The sequence below is a fragment of the Procambarus clarkii genome, chromosome 51 (assembly GCF_040958095.1).
Source record: "Procambarus clarkii isolate CNS0578487 chromosome 51, FALCON_Pclarkii_2.0, whole genome shotgun sequence".
NCBI lineage: Eukaryota > Metazoa > Arthropoda > Malacostraca > Decapoda > Cambaridae > Procambarus > Procambarus clarkii.
The window spans coordinates 15,214,439-15,236,863 of record NC_091200.1 but is presented as its reverse complement, the minus strand read 5'-3'; the positions used below and the strand labels follow the sequence as shown (position 1 = coordinate 15,236,863).

General features: G+C 40.5%; 1 protein-coding gene across 2 annotated transcripts; it reads left to right on the top strand.

The window, feature by feature from the left end:
• Positions 1 to 7,355: 7,355 nt before the first annotated feature.
• Positions 7,356 to 22,240, top strand: LOC123774473 (uncharacterized protein DDB_G0283697). Of its 2 annotated transcripts, none has more exons than XM_069304038.1 (7): positions 7,356 to 7,557; positions 10,530 to 10,654; positions 10,817 to 10,956; positions 13,322 to 13,506; positions 14,093 to 17,729; positions 18,732 to 18,818; positions 21,990 to 22,240. In XM_069304038.1, exons 1-7 carry the CDS (start codon positions 7,429 to 7,431, stop codon positions 22,124 to 22,126), a joined length of 4,440 nt encoding a protein of 1,479 aa, XP_069160139.1. In that variant the 5' UTR covers positions 7,356 to 7,428; the 3' UTR covers positions 22,127 to 22,240. The 2 variants fall into 2 exon arrangements, with proteins under 2 accessions (XP_069160139.1, XP_069160137.1); XM_069304036.1 differs by having other exon boundaries at positions 18,729 to 18,818.
• Positions 22,241 to 22,425: the final 185 nt, after the last annotated feature.

The window sequence follows — 22,425 nt, the reverse complement described above, 5'->3', positions numbered from 1 at the left end:
CTCAACTGACGGGTTCCAGTTCACACAACTGGCGGGCTCCGGTTTACTAAACTGGCGGGCTCCGGGTGTTTGACTGGTCGGGCTCCGGGTGGGTGACTGTTCGGGCTCCAGGTGGGTGTCTGTCCGGCTTCGGGTGGGTTCTCGGTAGGGCTTGGGGGTGGGTTCACGGTAGGGCTTGGGGTGGGTTCTCGGTAGGGCTTGGGGGTGGGTTCTCGGTAGGGCTTGGGGGTGGGTTCTCGGTATAGGGCTTGGGGCTGAGTTCTCGGTAGGGCTTGGGGCTGAGTTCTCGGTAGGGCATGGGGCTGGGTTCTCGGTAGGGCTTGGGGCTGGGTTCTCGGTAGGGCTTGGGGCTGGGTTCTCGGTAGGGCTTGGGGCTGGGTTCTCGGTAGGGCTTAGGGGGTGGGTTCTCGGTAGGACTCGGGGTGGGCTCTTTCGGGATCGGAATAGGCTCTCGGGCTTGGGGAACCTCTGTAGGGCTCGGGGTAGGTTCTTGGTCGGGCTCAGGGTGGGTTCTCGGTAGGGCTCGGGGCGGGCTCCAGGTACTCAACTGACGGGTTCCAGTTCACACAACTGGCGGGCTCCGGTTCACTCAACTGGCGGGCTCCGGTTTACTAAACTGGCGGGCTCCGGGTGTTTGACTGGTCGGGCTCCGGGTGGGTGACTGTTCGGGCTCCAGTTGGGTGTCTGTCCAGCTTCGGGTGGGTTCTTGGTAGGTATTAAGGCAGGGTTCTTGGTAGGGCTTGGGGGTGGGTTCTTGGTAGGGCTTGGGGAGGTGGGTTCTCGGTAGGGCTTGGGGAGGTGCGTTCTCGGTAGGGCTTGGGGGGGCTGGGTTCTTGGTAGGGCTTGGGGGGGGTAGGTTCTCGGTAGGACTTGGGGGGGTGGGTTCTCGGTAGGACTTGGGGGGGTGGGTTCTCGGTAGGGCTTGGGGGGGGTGGGTTCTCGGTAGGGCTTGGGGGGGTGGGTTCTCGGTAGGGCTTGGGGGGTGGGCTCTTTCGGGATCGGGATAGGCTCTCGGGCTTGGGGAACCTCTGTAGGGCTCGGGGTAGGTTCTTGGTCGGGCTCAGGGTGGGTTCTCGGTAGGGCTCGGGGCGGGCTCCAGGTATTCAACTGACGGGTTCCAGTTCACTCAACTGGCGGGCTCCGGTTCACTCAACTGGCGGGCTCCGGTTTACTAAACTGGCGGGCTCCGGGTGTTTGACTGGTCGGGCTCCGGGTGGGTGACTGTTCGGGCTCCAGGTGGGTGTCTGTCCAGCTTCGGGTGGGTTCTTGGTAGGGCTTGGGGTGGGTTCTTGGTAGGTATTAGGGCTGGGTTCTTGGTAGGGCTTGGGGGTGGGTTTTGGTAGGGCTTGGGGGGTGGGTTCTCGGTAGGGCTTGGGGGGTGGGTTCTCGGTAGGGCTCCGGGTGGGCTCTTTCGGGATCGGGATAGGCTCTCGGGCTTGGGGAACCTCTGTAGAGCTCGGGGTAGGTTCTTGGTCGGGCTCAGGGTGGGTTCTCGGTAGGGCTCGGGGCGGGCTCCAGGTACTCAACTGACGGGTTCCAGTTCACTCAACTGGCGGGCTCCGGTTCACTCAACTGGCGGGCTCCGGTTTACTAAACTGGCGGGCTCCGGGTGTTTGACTGGTCGGGCTCCAGGTGGGTGTCTGTCCGGCTTCGGGTGGGTTCTTGGTAAGGCTTGGGGTGGGTTCTTGGTAGGTATTGGGGCTGGGTTCTAGGTAGGGCTTTGGGCTGGGTTCTCGGTAGGGCTTGGGGCTGGGTTCTCGGTAAGGGCTTGGGGCTGGGTTCTCGGTAGGGCTTGGGGGGTGGGTTCTCGGTAGGGCTTGGGGGGTGGGTTCTCGGTAGAGCTTGGGGGGTGGGTTCTCGGTAGGGCTTGGGGGGTGGGTTCTCGGTAGGGCTTGGGGGGTGGGTTCTCGGTAGGGCTTGGGGGGGTGGGTTCTCGGTAGGGCTTGGGGGGGGTGGGTTCTCGGTAGGGCTTGGGGGGGGGGGGTTCTCGGTAGGGCTTGGGGGGGTGGGTTCTCGGTAGGGCTTGGGGGGGGGGGTTCTCGGTAGGGCTTGGGGGGAGGGGTTCTCGGTAGGGCTTGGGGGGAGGGGTTCCCGGTAGGGCTTGGGGGGGGGGGGGGGGTTCTCGGTAGGGCTTGTGGGGGGTGGGTTCTCGGTAGGGCTTGGGGGGGGGTGGGTTCTCGGTAGGGCTTGGGGGGGGTGGGTTCTCGGTAGGGCTTGGGGGGGTGGGTTCTCGGTAGGGCTTGGGGGGGGGTTCTCGGTAGGGCTTGGGGGGTGGGTTCTCGGTAGGGGTCGGGGTGGGCTCTTTCGGGATCGGGATAGGCTCTCGGGCTTAAGAAACCTCTGTAGGGCTCGGGGTAGGTTCTTGGTCGGGCTCAGGGTGGGTTCTCGGTAGGGTTCGGGGCGGGCTCCAGGTACTCAACTGACGGGTTCCAGTTCACTCAATTGGCGGGCTCCAGTTCACTCAACTGGCGGGCTCCGGTTTACTAAACTGGTGGGCTCCGGGTGTTTGACTGTTCGGGCTCCAGGTGGGTGTCTGTCCGGCTTCGAGTGGGTTCTTGGTAGGGCTTGGGGGTGGGTTCTTGGTAGGTCTTGGGGCTGGGTTCTTGGTAGGTCTTGGGGCTGGGTTCTTGGTAGGGTTTGGGGGTGGGTTCTTGGTAGGGCATAGGGTTGGCTCTCGGTTGTCAAGCTCGGGGTGGGCTCTCGGGCTTGGGGTACCTCTGTAGGGCTCGGGGTAGGTTCTTGGTCGGGCTCAGGGTGGGTTCTCTGTAGGGCTTGGGGTGGGTTCTCTGTAGGGATCGGGGTGGGTTCTCGGTAGGGCTCTGGGTGGGTTCTTGGTCGGGCTCGGGGCAGGCTCCAGGTACTCAACTGATGGGTTCCAGTTCATTCAACTGGCGGGCCCCGGTTCACTCAGCTGGCGGGCTCCGGGTGGGTGACTGTTCGGGCTCCAGGTGGGTGTCTGTCCGGCTTTGGGTGGGTTCTTGGTAGGGCATAGGGTTGGCTGCCAAGACAAGTACAAGGAGAATGTTGTCTACGCTTATGTCGACCGTGCTCTAAGCCACAGCTCAGGATGGAAGCAAGTCGATGAAGAACTCTGTAGGGTAAGGCAGGTCCTAGTCAACAACGGCTTCTCCAATGGTTTCGTTGAAGACATCATAAAAAGGAAGGTGAAACACCATGCATCCTCTGAAGAGTCAACTAACACAACACCTGTACCCCCTATTAGACTATTTTACAGGAACTTCTTTTCCACAGCTCATAAAACGGAGGAAAGGGTCCTGAAAGATATTGTTAATAAGAACGTTATCCCTACAGACAAAAATCAGAAGATACAATTGACAATTTACTATAAAACCAAAAAAACAGCCAACCTACTCATGAAAAACTCTCCTGACACAAAGCAGAACGCCTTAAAGGAGACTAACGTCGTCTATACCTTCGAATGCCCACTTGGGGACTGTAAGCCTCAAAGAACTCAGTATATAGGCAAGACAACAACATCTCTTTCCAGGCGATTAACAATGCATAAGCAACAGGGCTCCATTAAGAAACATATCTCTTCCCACAACCAGGCCATCACCAGAGAAGTCTTAACAAACAACACAGAAATCATCGATAGATACAGCGATAGCAGGCAGCTTGACATCTGTGAGGCACTACACATCAAGAAGTCAACACCAGCAATCAACAGCCAATTGATGCACAACTATATTCTACCCACTTCAAGACTCCGTACCAATATAGAAGCATCAAGAGGAAGTATGGGTCAATAGGCCCTTTGCAGTTACATCCATTCTTCCCTCTCATTTATCCATTTTATACCCATTGTTCTGTGTTCTGCGTTGGTCAAAAGTTTGTTCACCTCTTCCAAAACTGTTGCAACACATCACCTCACCCAAATGCGAGTATATAAGACAAGCTGTTTAATGTTAGCATAAGTAAAACTCTGTTTAGTGTTCTCAGGTTACAGTTGTGTGTGTATAAACTAAAGTCTCTGAAAATGTAACAAGTTATTACGAAACGCGTTCAAGCCTCGCGTCAGACTAGAAATAAAAATGAATTTTGGAGAATTGATTTTTCAATTACCATCCACAGTAAAAAAGAAACATAAGAAATATTGAGAAAATTCGTGGTAGAATTATTAATCTTACCTTTTCGGTTACATTTGTTGTTTACCTACGTAATTCTAAGAGATACTCTGTAGCTGTCCTTGTTGCTCGGAAGATGCGCTGACAATTATTGTATATATTTACTGAATTTACCCTAGGGCCACTAACTATCTAGTGACCTTGAAGAGGACAGAAAGCCGGCGGCTTGTTAAAGGGCCCGCCAATTGTCTTAATGATATTTTTTAGCTGGAATTTGGCATTTACGGCTTCAGCGGGTAGGCGGTTCCATGGGTTTATAGTCCTCTTGGTGGAAAAAAAACATCTGTTTTCAGTCCTACTTGAGAGAACATACTCTCCAACACTATATCTGTGATTGTCCTGTTATCAGTGACTTCATACCAAATGGTATGAGGTATTTTGAGCTCTGTAATTACTTCATACACTCAGGAATATTGGAAGATATTCTTGTGCTGCACCCAGATTTTGCCAGTGGAGGCTAATAGATCAGCATTAAGTATTTTGTTCTCTCCTAATTCCATGTATGACTGGCCATCCTGTGAGATGAGGATGTTGGGTGAGCTTGTAGCTGGTTTTTGATCTACACTGTGTGGTCCTTTAGACAGAATAGCGAAGCAGCACATTGCTGTGTATACCTAAACATGTTTAAAAATACATTGTTGGAGAGGAGTTTTGTAGAAACTGGTAAGAGTAATTATAATATAATGTTTCCATGATTCAGTGCTTACCTCTTGTGAAAATTGCTTAGAGTTGTTTAGTCAGAGTTGATTTGTTTTTTGTATTGAGGCTGGTATTTTCTAAATTGATTCCATGTACAGTATGTCTAACCATCTTGTGAGATGGGAGTATTAGATAAACTTATAGCTAGTTTTTTATCTACACTGTGTAATATTCCATATAGAATAGGGTAGCAGCACATTGCTGTGTATACCTAGTCTTCTTAATAAAAAAAATCAGTAATAAAGATTTTAAATTATAGTTTGTATTATTACAAATACAGTACTGTATTATCCTTATTAAATCATGTTGACCATGGATCATTAAGATCTCATGTTGATATGTAATAGAAGTCATATTTCTTTTCAACTGCTAATCCATGCTAATCATTCATTAAATTGTGCATTATATCTCAATTTTTCACTTCCTTGGATATACTGTACAGTACAAAAAGATAGGATAAAAATAAACCAGTAATATTTCTTTCATTATATTTTTCATTTAAATAACTGCATCAATATTTTTACAGCTGACAGGATTTGTTTTCCCATACAGGTGCATTATTTGTTAACAAAATTTGGTTTATTGTTACACACAATGGTGCTACATAGCCTTCCCAGCTTGGTGCCTTCTTTTAATACTTACTGATTAAAAAATAAATAATAAATACATTTTATTCAGGAAAAGTACATACAGTTGATTTACAAACATAATGTTGGATTTATAGGCAGAGCTAGTACATACAATACCTAAAGCCACTAATACTCATAGCATTTCGGGCAAGGTGTGGGGGGAAAAAACACAGACTAAAACTTAATAGTAATCGGGATTAGGTATAAATTGTGTTAAAAGAAGGAATAAAAAATACAAAAAGGGGGTTAACATAGCATAAATCAGCAACTGCACATGTTGGTGAACAGCGTTGTTTAAAAAATAGCAAGACATGGGTTGACATTTAGGAGGTAAGTTGGGTTACATGGAGTTAATTAGGCAGTACTTGGTTTAACTCTTAAACTGGTTGAGAGAGGTACAGCCTTTGACATGATTCGGGAGGTTATTCCACATTCTGGGTCCCTTGATTTGTAGAGCACTTCTAGTTTGGTTACACACAGCCAAATTGAGTAACAGGAAGAGGTCTTGGACACAAATTTGTTCCATGCTAAATGTAGAGGAATCAGCCGAGTATTCCTCAAATAAAATAAGTTGCCTCAGCTTATAAGGTAAATAAAATAAGCATTTCTCAAATAAGTAGCTGCCTCACCTCACTGCCTTACTGCTACATAGCCTTCCCGGCATGGTGCCTTCTTTTGATAATTACTTGTTCCACACCCAAATTGTATAACAGGAAGAGGTCTTGGACCCCTACTTCCCTCACTTTTTTATTAATCTATATAGTCATAATTATAGCTTTAAGTATTCAATGAATAAAGTTTTTGACATTTTTACCCTTTTCCTTACCTAACATCATTTGTGCAGCATATTTTTATTTTGTCTCACCCAGATTTAATTTCAAAATAAAACCAAACTAAATAAATTAGAAATGGGTATGTATAGCTAAGGTACACCTTTACTACTAGGTGAACAGGGGCATTTGGTGATAGTAAATGATCCCATCAGGCAGGGCTCATCACCTTCTCTCATATTTCATGTTCACCAGTGTTTATTTACTTAATAACTACTGGTATAATATCCTTGCTATTATAAAACTAATTCTACTATCATCAAACACATATTTACTTCAAGTTTCAAGCAGAGAATGCATATATAACTAACACGAAGGATTCCTCTTCACTAGATTCACCAGCTGTAATATTTTGGTCATGTTCCAATATCATAAATCGATCCCAGTGTTATGTAGTAGAGAAAAAATTACTTATATCCAGTTTACGTAAAGCTACGAGTGGTCGAAACCACACTTAAATCCCGGAATGAACTTACTTAGGGTTTTTCCACTTAGGGTTGTTAATTGAATACGGACGTAGCCGCCACGAAGGCGCTAAGACGGAAAACGCTCTTAGCTAAGAGGAAAAACCTTCGTAAGTACCTTCCTGAATCCGGCCCCTTGTGTGTTCAATAGGGAAATAAAGGTTACAATCCTTTTACCATGTCGTAGGCTAGTGGACTTAGGGCGTATGTATGGGAACACCCACCGTATAGGTTCGAGCCCTCTCACGGCTCTTAGGGATTTTCTCATTATTATTATTATTATTATTATTATTTGTATTATTATTATTATTATTATTATTATTATTATTATTATTATTATTATTATTATTATTTGTATTATTATTATTATTTTGTAACTATTAATGTTATTGTTCATAATTTGATTACAGAGATAATTGGGGTTTAACATTATTGTGCTCTGTTAATGTACAGAAAAGTTACACATTATAATTTTAAGATGTGCTTAAATAAATTAGTCGATTATAACTGTACAATGTCTATATTTATATACAAGAATATTAAGCATGGGAAATGCAAGGAGCGTAATAATATTTTGTACCAGCAGGAGGAGATTGTTTGTGTTTTGTTTCGGCATCCCCAGGAGGGAGAGTGGAGTGGATGCCAGTGTGAGCCAGCAATTATGGAGATTCCCGTGACACAGCTGCCTCCTGGAGACCCCAGGCTGGTAGAGGCAATTGTCGGCCACTTGAAGTCCAAAGGAATATTTGATCAGTTCCGTAAAGAGTGTCTGGCGGACGTTGATACCAAGGTAGGTTGGTTGCAGCTGTAATGGCCACGACGCTTGGACACATCGTCCATATGTAAAAAAATAAATATATAGTTTTTTGGTGTAACCGTTGGATTTGGTACTGTTTTGTCACGTATTTTCAGGTATTTGCAAGTATCCTATATTGGGGTAAAGGGCATGGTTGAATAGTGGTGGAGGGAAGAGGCAAGGCTTTAACTTTTTGTGGCAGGTGGTAACGTGTAGCTGGTATGATAGTTCCAAGATAAAACGCCCCTTTTTCCACAGTATACAGGCCACTTTAGCACACAAAATGTGTCGCTAACTAATTTTAAAACCTACCTAATCCATCCCAACCTAACCCAGTCAAATTAACCTAACCTATCTAATGTTATATGGTATAGTGACAAAGATAGTCATACTGGCCTAATGCTTTCTCATGGTAACTCCCTTACCTTGTTTACAGGCATGGTATTTGTATACATTTTTATTTTTTGTGAGTTGAAAGGAAATGTGCATTGCTAGAATATTATTAGACTAAAAGGTTTATTTTTTAACCTAATAAATGTATCCAAACCTTACCTATTAGGGCACATTAGCTTTTAATCAAAACAAAAATTCAGTATGCAAAAAAAAGTCCTGTTCAGAAGAGTAGGTTAATGTATGCTTAGTTCCTGAATGTGGGTTGACTGCCAGATTGGATCTCTGTTGTAATCTAGTTGACAAGTCTCAAACTGGTGTGACTATTGAAACAAACCTGTCTTTGTATTACAGTGTCTCTTTAACTCTGAGACAGTGATTATCGTCAGTCGTTGATTCATAGGGTAATGCAGTTATCATCATATGAAGAATAATAAAATTATTATCTGGATTTTACATGTATGATGCAAATGAATATAATAGGCCTATGTGGATGTAATTGAGTTTTCTGTGACCCCATGAAAAAATCCAGCAACTGTTTCACGGTACAATTGGGTTATCATAGTGAATGTTACTAGGGAAATGTGGTCATCATCATATGATGATTTGAACAATTATTGTCTGGGTTTTACATGTACTGTATAATGCAAATATGGATATAAAAGCTCTCAATGGATGTAAATAAAAAAAAAATTGATAAAAGTCAATGAAACATTGGTGGATAAAACAGGAAGTGTCAGCATAGTTGAGCATCAGAAGTTGACAAGTGCCAGATGCAGCCTTGTAGAGCGCCTCCACCCAGTGAAACAATAAATATTCACTTATTTTCATGTTTTTCTTACATTCTGCATAAAAACTAATAATTTTATAATGAAAAATTATTTGTTGGAATTTTTGTATTTTGTTTTTGCATAGGATGGTATGACCATTTCTCCATAGCCGCTGTCTAAGGGTCAAAAAGAAATTTGTTGAACCCTTCACAATTATGGACCAAAACACAGGCATAAACCTGACAAGTTTAGTGGCACATACAATAAAAAAAGAGAAGTCAGAAGATGCTTAGTACTGCATACATTGGGGACAGGAAGCCTGTTGGGCTTATTAAGGTCCCTCTGGGCAAATTATTGACCTGTTCCGTTACTTAACTTGCAGCAGTTACCTAATTCCTGGGTACATATATATTTCCTGACTTTATGACTGGTGAGGTTATCTTGAGATGATTTCAGGGCTTTCTATGTCCCCGCGGCCCGGTCCTCGACCAGGCCTCCACCCCCAGGAAGCAGCCCGTGACAGCTGACTAACACCCAGGTACCTATTTTACTGCTAGGTAACAGGGGCATAGGGTGAAAGAAACTCTGTCCATTGTTTCTCGCCGGCGCCTGAGATCAAACCCACGACCACAGGATCACAAGTCCAGCGTGCTGTCCGCTAGGCCGACCGGCTCCCTAAATTAAATTAAATTAAATGGAATAAGTTCATCATATAGTAAGTAATTACAAAAAAGTAGCATAATTTTTTCTTGAGTCTTGGTTAACTCCATTTCATCCATATAGATGAATTATAACCATATGTACATTGATATAAAAACCAGGCAATAATGGTGAAAATTAACAAATAATGATGACTGCAGTGGCCTAGGTGATTAACAAATGATGATGACTGCATGTTGAGGGTTAACTGCTTGTGAGTAGAAGAAATGTCTACCAGGAAGAGTAGTCAGTCTGGTTAAACTGATAGGAGGTATGTGACGATGGCTGGGGAATGAAGAGGCAGTCTGAGAAATATGTGGTGCTGGAGCAAACTGTTTCTGAAATATAAGAAATGAAAATTAAGGTGTTAGAGAACAGACGTTACCAGGAGGTATAGAAAATGCTTACTGGCTCAAATGTTGATAAGTTGAATCAGGCAATTTACAAGAAAAAGGCATGGTCTACAAAAAGTTTTTCTAACATTTTATACTGTTTATTTTACACCAGAAAAATCTTGGTTGATATATTATTTGAGTATACAGTACTGTATAAGCATGCAATAATATGTATTCATGTAAATTTTAGCAAGAAACCCTTCACCAACGGATGAAAAAATTGCAATGCATATTTTGTAAAATCAAGAATTTTTGGAAAATCTGGAAGATGTCCTGAAAGATGTAGTCCAAAATTGTTCATAGTGTATAAAAGATACTGCTAGCAACACAATTGACATATAATAAAGAACTGAACTTTTTTGAGAAGGTGCCTGATCCGCTAGATTGTGATAGGCATGTTAGCAAGTTGTTACAGAAAGTAGATGCAGGGTAAATGAAACATTGAGTGCTGACAATGATGTAGATATAGAATGGCAAGGTTGAGAGTTGACTATTGAAGATGAAGCCTCAACTGTAAGAGCTTTAGTAATCTAAGTACAGTACTGTACTGTAATAGCAGCTTAGCTAGTCAATTACTCCCTAGATACAAGTCAGGCAATATGCACAAAAGTGTATATTACTTTATGTGGAATTAAAATTTGTTCATTCTTTGATGTGTATCTATACATTCTGTCTGATCTATAATTACTATGGTACATAATGTGTGTTTCAGCCAGCTTTCCAGAACCTCCGGCAGCGGGTGGAAGGTCATGTTAATAAATTCCTGGAGAAGAGGACATGGAAAAATGATATTAATAAAAACCAGCTGCGAGATGGTGTACGCAAACATGTCAACAAGTAAGATATTCATTTAATATACATAATTTGATAATCAAAGACATAATCAGAATTGCAATTTCTTAGTTTACAAAATTTCTTTGTTATATATAGTAGTACAGTACTGTTAAATATTTTGTTTATTTTGTATTTTATAACTTAACAAAACTGGTTTTGTTCCAGCTTGGGTATCCTGGACACGGGCATTGATGCAATCATTACTCAAGTCGTTAATCCCAAAATCAAGCCGCTGATTCTTCCTTATGTTGAGGACACTGTCTATACGTTTCTACAAATTGACAAACCAAAGAGAGAGAGACAAGGTAAACACTTATTTTTATTTTGTCAGTTAATAATTTGTTTGAAAGCATTACATATTATTATCCTTATGTTCTGTTGGCATTACTTTGATTTGCAAGTTTTAATGATTTGGATATACAGTAGTAGCTTTATTTTGTAATTTTTAGCAGTATTATTTTTGTGATATCCAGATAAATTGTGATATTTAGGTTTTTATCTGGACCATGTCACAGTTGGGAAGGGGAGGGGAGACAGTACTGATTCTGCAAAAGTATGTGTATGTACAACTAAATCATATAGCACCCTACAAGACTGTACAAAAGGGGCTAGGAATCATTGCAGAGTAAGCCACTTGGCCAGAAAAAGATGTTCAGAGATGTCTGTTCTCAAGCCTAGAGGAAAGTACATTTTCAAAAGGAGCCCAGCTGGCTTGACTAGTAATCAGTACACACTGCCAGCTGGCCCTGACTCATGACACATGGTAGCTCTGCTTCAAGGTAGGCCCTACCTAAGTGACCATACTTGCACTCTTCCTGACAGCACTGGAAGCAGGTTAGTAGAATGGGACCCATTCTTAAGCCAAGTGTGACATTAGGCATTGCCCAGGTCAGTACACAAACATTGTTAAAGTTTATTGTTGGCCTTTTGAGTGTCCCTTGTTCATACACAATTTACCAAGTGTCTGCACAGAGCTCTCCTTGATGGAACATTTACCAGTTGGCCGCCAATGGCTCATGCCGTAGTTAGAGGCTGGCACTTTTCATCACTTAGGCTGCCTGCAAGGATTCGAGGTTGTGTTGAGTTTGACGACTAGGTATCATCATTTGCTCTCTACTAGTTGAGGTTGGAGCTCTCAGTCTATGTATAATGTGATGCATTATACATATTATCTATGTATAATGAATCACATTAAAAGGATGCATTTAAGATCTCGCGGGATCACTAAGGATGTATTAGATTTTTGGTATCTAATGTCAGCCATCCTCATTCCTTGTTTGGTTGATTAGTGGAGGTATACACTATTTATTCTTTTCAACAGGGAATAGTTAAGGAACTCGGCAAGCAAGATTCATGTTGGTGTACCAGACTGTGATTCCGAATGGTTGTTTTGTTTGCTAGTTGGGTGCTTTCAGCCACAGGCATATGAAATATGTAATATGTGAGTATCCACATTCTTGGCTCGCATTATAGGTGGGCGATGTACGACTGCTTGAAAGTTGAAAGGTATTAGACTTGTTCAAAGTGGTGAGTATAGCTTCCCAGAGGTTTGGGGACCATACAGGAATGTGTGCTTTAGGATGTCCAACTAGGGGATTTGTGAGAGAATTTTGCACAATTGCTTCACACCAAAAATAGGGCACTCCACTACAGTTACCAACATGGCTAGCTGGTAATGCTCTTCCACTTGGTTTATCCTTGGTTTTGCCCCATAAGAGAACAAGTAATGTAAAAGGTGGTGGAAAGAATGTTTGTAAGAAGGTAAGTCTGAGAAAAATGATGCAAGGCATTGTGGCTTGTCTTCCTTTTCCTAACTGTCCACTAGTTCTGTTGGAGGACCAGGGCATTGGGTGATGCAATAGCAAGAAGCACAGATTCTGCCTGCCAAAGCATCTACTTTTGACCTACAATAATAGATCCAACAACAGAGCAACAGATGAATCTTGTATCTGAATGAAGTTAAAGGAAGTACCTATGACCAGGCTATTCCAACATCACATTCTGTAGTTAGCTTGTCTTCTGTTCATGGAGTAAAATAACAAATTTAAGGGTTACGTACACATTTGAAAACAACAAAAATTTTAATCCTAATTGGGTGCTAATGTGCAGACTGGAAGGTAGGAATGGGGAACATAGTTACCCCATTGAACAATTAAAGATGAATATGTCAAGTTTACCATACCTCTAGGCTTCACACAGCAAATATCAGACTGAACTTAAAAAAAAAAAAAATAATCACCACCTTCATATGGTGATGGGATTCACATGTACTGTGCATACATTTGCCCTCTTAAAATTGGCAATGTTTGTATCCTTCTCACAAACTTGAAGCATAATTTTTTCAGCATATTAGTTTTCATTAATTTGTACAATTGATGCTTTAGTGTTCGTATTTTTAGAATGATTCAATATTGTTTTGCTTAACATATTATTGTTTCTGCTACTGTAGTATGATTTTAGAAACAAATTTTAAATTTTTTCCTTGTTGTAAATAGTATTTATTTTAAGGGCAGGAAGGAAATTAATAGCCAATATGAACAATATCAATATTCTAAACATACTGTCTTAATGCATACAACGAACTAAAAACTTCCACCGTACCATTTTATATTTACAGTATTTAGCCTTTGTAGTAATTAAAATCTCTTAATGTACCTATCTTAATTTCAGGTTGCAACAGAGAAGAACAAGAAGAATGCGTTCAATTACATTTCAGTAGTTCTGCAGAGATCAAGCCTAGCCTTCTGCCCATGGAAACTGATGTCATCTCATCAGAAGAGGATGACATCCTAGCTCGGGAGACCCCAGAGAGTGATCACAGATCCACTCCAAGTCCCGACGAGGATCTCTTAAAGGTTACATTTTTCTTTGTGTTTTTGTCCTTTTTGAATTAGAGAAATATTTTTAGGACCATCAGGGTGTGAGAGCAAGAGGGAAATGGTATAACACAAAGTGACCTAACATTATTTGTGACTACTGTATATTGATGTGAATAATATCATGATGGGCAAATGGTAAGCATGAGTGGAATACAATGTTTTGTTGAGGCTCTCAACATCTTCAGAGGCAGAAGGGAAGTATGCAGGAAATTTGTGCTATGGTTTCAGTGTATGGAAGTACAAGCATATTTTTGAAAGGCTGAGTCCTATTGAAAATATGTTTGTACTTGTATACTCAGGGATTTTAGCATCAGTTTGGATTTTAAACATGTGAGTACAGTAAAAAATAATTTGATTAAGAATTTGCCTAAATACACTAGTGGATGCATTTATCAGAGTCTACCTTGCGACTTTGCAATGATTTCACGGCTCATTGTCTTCGCGGCCTGGTCCTCGATCAGGCCTCCTATCCAGAGATTTTTTTTAACTAGTCATAAGTCAATATGAAACAGTAGAAGCATATACATAGTACAGAATATTTATATAATTTTCTTTATTTCAGCTTGAAGATGAAGATGCCCAGGATGGTTTTGAGAGTTTTGTACCTTATGATGATTCTGAAAATGCTCAAGACTCTGTTGTTGCACATGTGGAGAGGCTCCGTATAACAGAGGATGTGGACGAAAACAAAACGGTGCCGTGTGCTAAGCCTCCCCTGGCCCTGTTTGATGATCAGTCACTGGATAGCATATCATCAAATTCATCTGGCCTTACATTTTCAACACTTTCAGGAAAAGGCTCTCCAGGCAGTAGGAAGTCACTAGATAATGATGAGAAGTTAGATGATAGCCCTAAGATGCTTCAGGATGTGAGATCCACAACATCAACTCCTCTTGTTGATGAAAAGCCTGTTGATGAAGCATCTCAATCTCCAATGGATTCTGAACCAGTTAAAGAGTTTGAAACCTCAGAGACCAAATTTTTGGATTCCCAGCCACAAAGTCTTGCAGCTTCAACAACTCAAACGCCATCACAATCCAGTAGTGGGGTTGACAAGGATGATCAGACTGTTGTGTCTGGTGCAAGCTTGGTAAGTCCAGATGATGACTCACAGGAGAGTAAAGGCTCTGTTTCAAAAGTCAGCATAATCTCAGAGAAATCTGAAGTAGAAGAGAAGGTTAAGTCTGAAAAGTCTGAAGGCGAGATATCATCATCTAGTTCTGATTTAAGTGATAATGATAAAGGGAGACAAGAAGAGCGTGTGCGCAGTGAAGAAAAACACTATTCTGATACTTTACACAAATCTAGCAGATCAAAAAGTGATCACAAAAGTAAACGAGACTCACACAGTCGTGAACGAGATAGGGAAAGAGACAAGGATAAAGATTCAAAACATAGTAAAGATAAAGAAAGGAAGCACTCAAAATCAAGAGATGACCACCATTCTCATCGTGACAAAGATAAGAAGCACCACCGAAGGGACAAAGATCATGATGGGGACAGAGACCGCTCACGTAGCCATCATCAGTCGTCCTCAAGTTCCAATAAAGAAAGTTCAGGCTCAAGCAAGAGTTCAGGTGACAGAGACAGAGACCGTTCAGGCCACCAGTCAGGCGATAAATCAGCAGAAGGAAAAAGCAGGCGTGATAGCATAATTGAGAAAGGTGAGAACAAGCCTATTGATCAGTTGGAGAGCAAGGAAGACAAGGCTTCTGGTGAAAATGAGAACACGGAGGGTAAACCTAATGATGTGTTAGACGGCAAATCTGAAGACAATACAAGTGAGAAAATGGAGGTAGAATCTGATATCAAATTAGAGAGTCCAGGTGAGAAACCTGATGACAAGTCTAGTTGCAAATTAGAGATCAAACCTGAAAAAACTGTGAATAAATCCAGTAGTAAATCGGAAAATAGTAACGAAAAGTCTGAAATTAAACCAAGCAACAAATCTGAAAGTAAGTCTACCAGTAAATTAGACAACAAATCGGATGGCAATAAAAATGAAAAATTAGAAAACAAATCGAGTAGCAAGTCGGAAAGTAAAACTAACAACTCTAAACTTGACAGTAAATCTGGTAATAAATCAGACAGTAAATCCGATGGGAAAACAGAGAAAAAGCACGGAGGGCATTCAAGCAAGCATTCATCTAAGAGTAGGAAACATGAGGGAGAGAAGAGTCACTCTGAGAAACACAAAAGCAGCAGCAAAGAGGATAGAAAGAGAAAAGAAGAACGGGAAAGCAAGAGAGAGAAGGAAGGGTCAGAGGGTAAACACGTGAAGGAGGAAAAAGACAGCAAGCGTGACAAGCAAGACAAGGATGGTAAACGGGAAAGGGAAGACAGAATTAGTAAGCTTGATAAAGAGGAGAAAGATAAGCTTGAGAAGGAAGAGAAGGATAGTATACAAGACAATGGAGAGAGCAAACATGAAAAGGAGAAAGATAGCAAGCCCAGCAATGGGGAAAAAGATAGCAAGTCTGTCAAAGATGTTAAAGAAGAGAAGGATAGCAAGGAAGAGAGAGAGAGCAAGCATGATAAGGAAGAGAAAGATAGTAAGTGTATTAAAGAAGAGAAAGATGGTAAGCAGGACAAGGAAGAGAGAGATAGCAAGCATGATAAAGATAAAGAAAGCAAGCATGATAGAGAGAAAGATAACAAGCATGATAAGGAAGAGAAAGATACCAAGTGCATTAGGGAAGAAAAGGACAACAAGCAAGAAAAGGAAGAGAGAGACAGCAAGCGCGATAAAGAGAAAGAAAGCAAGCGTGAGAAGGAGAAAGACAGCAAGCGTGATAAGGAAGAAAAGGATAGAAAGTCTATTAAAGAAGAGAAGGATAGCAAGCAAGACAAGGAAGAGAGAGAAAGCAAGCGTGATAAAGAAAAAGAAGGCAAGCGTGATAAAGAGAAAGAAAGCAAGCGAGATAAAGAGAAAGATAGCAAGCATGATAAAGAGGACAAAGATGGCAAGTGTATTAAAGAAGAAAAGGATGGTAAGCATGACAAGGATGAGAGAGACAGCAAGCGTGATAAAGGAAAAGATAGCAAGCGTGACAAGGAAGAGAAAGATGCCAAACATGACAAGGACCTGAAGGATAACAAACATAATAAGCGTGGCTTGGAGGCCAAAGAAAATAAACACATTAAAGAAGACAAAAATAGTAAACATAAGCGAGATAATAAAAATGGTAAATCTCCTAAAGTGGAAAAAGTCGGTAAACTTGAAAAGGAAGAAAAATACTTGAAGGAACAAAAAGATGTTTCAAGACAGGATGCCAAAGTTGCCAAGAATAAAAGCTTTGTGAAAGATAAATCTCCAGACGAAAAGTTAAAAAATGCCAAAGAAATTAAACATTCAAAAAAGGAAAAAGCACTTGAGAATAAGAAAGAAAAAACTAAGAAAAGAAAGTTTGGAGAGAGTGAGAAGAATGATGATTTAACTGGCGCAACACTTAACAATGATTCCCTGATGCTGGTGAATGATGATGGGAATATTGTGCTCTTCAGTTATGAAGATGATGATAGCGATGAACCTAAAATTTCTCCCTCAAGTCCTCGTAAAGATAAGAAAGTTGGCTTTTCTGTTAAACGACGTAAAAAATCTGCCATGGATAGTGATGAGTCGATGAAGAAATCTATGAAAGCGTTTAGGAACAATAACAATAAAAACACAGTTGTAAATGATTTTGAAGGGTTTGATGAATGGAAACTGGATACAAGGCTTACAGATTACCTTCAAAGTGCAAAGAGAGTTCCAGATGAAATGGACATGGAATACAGCGAGTGGTTTGATGATGATGATTTGCATATGGTGATATATAAAGGCGATTATGATGACACCGTAGACATAAACATGTTTCTATCATGCATGAAAAAACTTGGAGCCATTGTGAAAAATGTTGCTGAGGATATTAAAGAGCAAGAGTGTGTAAAAATTGAAGAAGAGTTAATTAAAACTCCAGATGTTTTACATAAGAAAGTTGAAGCGCCAGCGCAAGGAAAACGTCGCAGAATATCTACCTCCAGTTCTACCTCCTCGAGCAACAGCTCTTCTGGTTCTCCTCAACACAAACGTACCAAGACACACAATCTAGCTAGCGGTGATAGTACGCAGTTGGTTGAGCAGGACCCTGTCATTGTCAGTGGGTTTGCTCTTCTTACTCCAGAAGATGATGGCAACAGAACGTCAAGTAGAGATTATGGTAAGCTAACTTCATGTGAAAAGAGAATTAAAATAGTATGACTAAAAATAGAATGTACAGTTTAATGCTTAGAGCCTTATAATAGTGAATTAGGCAATAAAATAGTGAAAAATAAAATAGGCAATAATAGTGAATTAGAAGTACAGTTGGGTTCAGTCTCAATTCACAATTGGGAATCTTGGGTTTGAATCCCAAGCAGGACTGAATTGGTTGGGTATGTTTCCTTTAACCTAGTGTGTCTGTTCACCTAGCAGTAAATAGGTCCCAGGAGTTAGTCAACTGTTGTGGAGTGGCATCCTGGGAAGGGTCAGTAGTTTGACCTCGAGGGTTGGAGGGTGACCGTGATACATACCTATACATACACAGGCTACCTGCTATGATCTCTTATTCTTGAAGTTGTAGTTTTCAAAAATTCTTTTTTTGACAATTTTTGTTATTCTATTTACTATTTTGTACATAGTGATCATATCTCTCTTCCTCCTATCTTCTAGCTTTGGTATATTTAACACCTGTAGTCTCTCCTCGTAGCTCTTGTTTCTCAGTTCCGGGCGCCATTTGGTTGCATGTCTGCACCTTTTCCAGTTTATTGATGTACAGTACTTCGTGAGATATAGGCACATACAACTGCTTCCTATTCCAACTTTGGTCTCACAAAGGTCATAAACAGTGTTTTTAATATTTCACCATTCATGTACAGTACTTAAAAGTGATTCTAAAATTGGAAAGCGAGTGTGAGAGAATGTATGTGTGAAAATGAGGGTGTATAAGTGCTTAGGCTTTTTATAAATCTTTGCCTACTTATCAGAGTGTATAAGTAGTAAGACCCACCATATATTTTCTGCCGTTTGATGCACATTCTTTCTAATCACAGAAACTGATTGAACACTCAGTATTTCTGTAACCCATTGAACTAATTTTCTAAACATGAATGAGTTTTAGATATTTTCAAGACCCTTGTAACAGTCAGCTTCCTTTGTATTAATTGCCACATGTTTTCAGAAGTGGACTACAGTCAAAGAATTAGCACCTACAGTCCACTTTCTCCAGCGAGTGACTCCTCAGCAGATGATGGGAAGGCCAAAAATGGAGGTAAATATTCACTTCATTTATTTACCAGCGATATTTTAGAATATTAATTACCAGTGATATTTTATAATGTGGCAAACTCTCAAGCATCATTTGGTGACTTAAGTAATCACATTAAAATATCCAATGTTTTGTGATTATTTCTCTTTTGTAAGGTTCCTGTGATGTCTTTAGAAAGCCTTATTATGTTGACTTAAAAGTTAACACTTATTCTGAGGAGAGCCTCTCCGGCTCCCCGGAGCTTACTGGGCTGATATGTATGTATTAGACCGTGGTATCAGTCAATTCGATTGGAGTTCTTGCCTACCGGGGACGATGAGCCAGAACCTGGCCCCCTCAGAGAGATACGAGGAGTAGTGGCCTATAGAAACTTCCATGTGGTTGGAAGCATTCCATGTCTGCCATCGACTGAGTTAGACACCCAGAAGGTAGGCGTACCAAAACAAACTCCATCTGGTTCAAAATTGTTACCGAAAGCCAAATTATCAAGCAGAACTCCCAATCCCAAAACAAGCAAACAAGCATGACATCACAACCACCGCTGTGCCGCTGTCTACACAACTTCTCCCCTCCCCTCCCTTGGAGGGGGAAGGGGGAGCCCCAGACCACCGTGCCGGCCATCCAACCCCAGTTCTGAGGCTAATGTGTTGAGTGGCAGTTAATCGACTCTGGCTCCTGTCTCTGTGCAGTGCTGTGCCTTTGCGGTGTTGTTCTGTTGTATGGCGGTGTGCGAGCCAGGAGTAATTCACGGAGTACTGGGGGCTGCATGTGCCTAGGGCCATCTTCCCTAGGTGCCCTGTAAATACAGTACTGCCCTTGCGACTTGGGGTTATCTTCCACAAGTCGTTCGGGGACTACCTCCATAGGGATCTTTTGCTGCTCGGTAATTGCCCGCCCTTGGGGTCAGCTAGGGTTTTCATACCAACGTAGACTTGTCCGGCTGAAAGTATAATGTTAAGTTCCTCTAGTAAATACAGATATAAAATACCTGTATTTATTAATAATACTACTCATCTCTTGGTCATTATCAGTTATCTGACCTGTCTCAGTTTTTAATGGATCAATCCTTTCCCTAATCTTTGTTCGATGTAACTAAGAAACCCTTTTTGGGTCTTTGCTTGCCCTGCTATGCGAATCATAGTTTCTTTTTTCCCTCATCTCTTTTTTTTTTTTTAACATTTCTAACCAGTTGGACGAATTCTTGTTCTAAACTGACTTTCCCATTCTTAATCCTTTTGTACCAAGCTCTCTTTCTACCTATAAGATTCTTCAGATTCTTTGTTATCCATTTTGGGTCATTATTATTCAATTATTCAATCTATTCAATTTGTATGGTAAACTACATTCCTGTGCTTTGCTTAAAATATTTTTAAATAAGTTATATATTGAATCCACATCAAAATCTTTTTTTTTTTTTTTTTTTTTTTATCCCTTTTTTTACGTCTCGCTCCATGACCGGCCCACCCCCCTCCATCCCCAGGATTCTCCAATCTATTTCACCCCAAAAATTTCTTGGGCCATTAACATCAGTTTTTTGGAAATCTGGCACTTTTAACAGAATTTTCTCCTACAAATTATTCCATTGTATGCTAAATCTGATTTCTTTATGATCACTGTTCTCTAGCTCACTCCCTATTTCTATGTCACTAATTTGTGTCTCCTTGTTAGTTAACGCTGTCTAAAATATTATTTTCCCCATTGGTTCCTTAATGTGTTGCTTAAGGAAGCGACCATCAATTAATTCTAGAAAATCTTCTGCTTTATTTCCCGTTCTGTTAAGCCAGTTTATTCTACTAAAATTGAAGTCACTCATGACACAAATACTGTAGTTATTTCATCCCATAGGTGCTATGCTTCCATTCTGTCTATTTTGCTATTTAAATGCTATTTTGTTATATATTATATAAATACACTGCCCAATGTTATTATCAGTTACTTTCAACAATGTCCAAAAAATATTTTTTTATGGGAATTTTTTTTTTTTTATTATTATTTTTTCTCCTTTGTTTATTATTTAAATTTATTGTAACCTTTACATCCTGGAGAGTGCATACCCGTCCCTAACTATGTGAAGACAGAATTAAATTGGTCAACAAATAAATCAGTCAACTCTGAGTCAGAACTTGGGACTTTGAATTTTTTTGGGCCGATTTTTCCACAGATTTCAAACTCTATTTTCCTTGTTTCTTTAGGTTGTTTTGATGATTAGGGACCAGATTAGGGCTTTTTTACTTATATAAAGTATACCCTAAATATATCCCCCTAAATCATTATAATTATTTTAATTATCTGTATATTTTATTTATTTTTTTCTTCTTGACTTCATTTCAACACATATTGATCTACAACTTTCACATATTCGAGTGTGAATGCCAAATAATGTTTGTTAAAACATACAAGTAAATTCATGAATTAGAACTGCCTTATTCATTGTCGATAACTTCAACTTCAATTATATCTATAAGTAGAATTTCAACTTACTTCAGTATCCAAAAATCTAGTTTCTGTCCGATTCTCATCATTTTTACATATAGTGTGCATGGCTGGCTGTTCTACAATCCCTATAGAATATTTACTTGGAGCTATAAATTTTTGTTGTTTAAATTTGTGTATATTTCAAATGCCATATTGACAAATTTTTAATAGAGTAAACTATACTGAAAACCTATATTCTAAATATATGAAAATAAAGATCATATGCTATTCTGAGAGCATAATAACACCAAATGAACAAATGGTGATACAGTATTTTATATTTTTTGCAGCTGGTTTCAAAATCTAAAGTCTTCAATACTGTATTCAGTTTTATAATTATTTTTTATTTTCTTAGTTTTTCAAGTTATGCTGGTATCATTTAGACAAAGTTGGAGCATTTGCCTAGTAGATTATGCACAAAACATTTGAAAGAGTTTCAGAAAATTTAAAAAATTGAGCTCTAATGTCACTCTTCATATGACGTTTTGCGCAGTTTAGGGATTAATGCCGAGACTTAAAAAAAAAATATCTCAGGTAATTGAATGTTTATTGTAAAGGTTATATATATATTAAGAAAAGAGAATTAAAAACATTCTCAGTATTTGACATGTATATACAAGTTGTTTATCCATTAGTGGTATACTGTACTATTAATTTTAATGTTAATATATAACTAATATCAATATGTTTCTGCTGTAGAAGCACCAATTGACACCGGTGATGCGGTTGACAAGTCAGAGGCTGTACCTTCTGATGACAAGGAAATTAAAGACTCCGCTGAGATGTTCAAACCCACTTCAACATGGACCAGTGAAGAAAGGAATTTATCAGTGTAGGTTATAAGTAGGCCACATGGTAGTCATGCATTTGTCTATGTACAAGACTCTTTAAGGGCCACCTTTTGTAAATATATAGTAAATGCCATATTTGGTGAAAAATATGAACCATAATGGAAATTTATTTTATTTCACCACATATACAAACACATTTGTGGTTGTTTGGCATTGTAAAGTTTGCCAATTTGCAGTGATTTGGTGCTTTTTAAAGACCTTCAAACATTTTCCCTTTTTTGGATCTGAATCATTGCTGTCACATTTTATTGGTAATAGCAAAAAAACATGGAGGAAATTGGCCT

What these genes read in the sequence shown, in the direction of transcription:
- LOC123774473 (XM_069304036.1), top strand. Translation starts at nt 7,429, where the DNA reads ATGGAGATTCCCGTGACACAGCTGCCTCCTGGAGACCCCAGGCTGGTA. An exon ending in TGGCGGACGTTGATACCAAG is followed by an intron (nt 7,558 to 10,529) that starts GTAGGTTGGTTG and finishes TGTGTGTTTCAG; the next exon opens with CCAGCTTTCCAGAACCTCCG. An exon ending in CCGACGAGGATCTCTTAAAG is followed by an intron (nt 13,507 to 14,092) that starts GTTACATTTTTC and finishes TCTTTATTTCAG; the next exon opens with CTTGAAGATGAAGATGCCCA.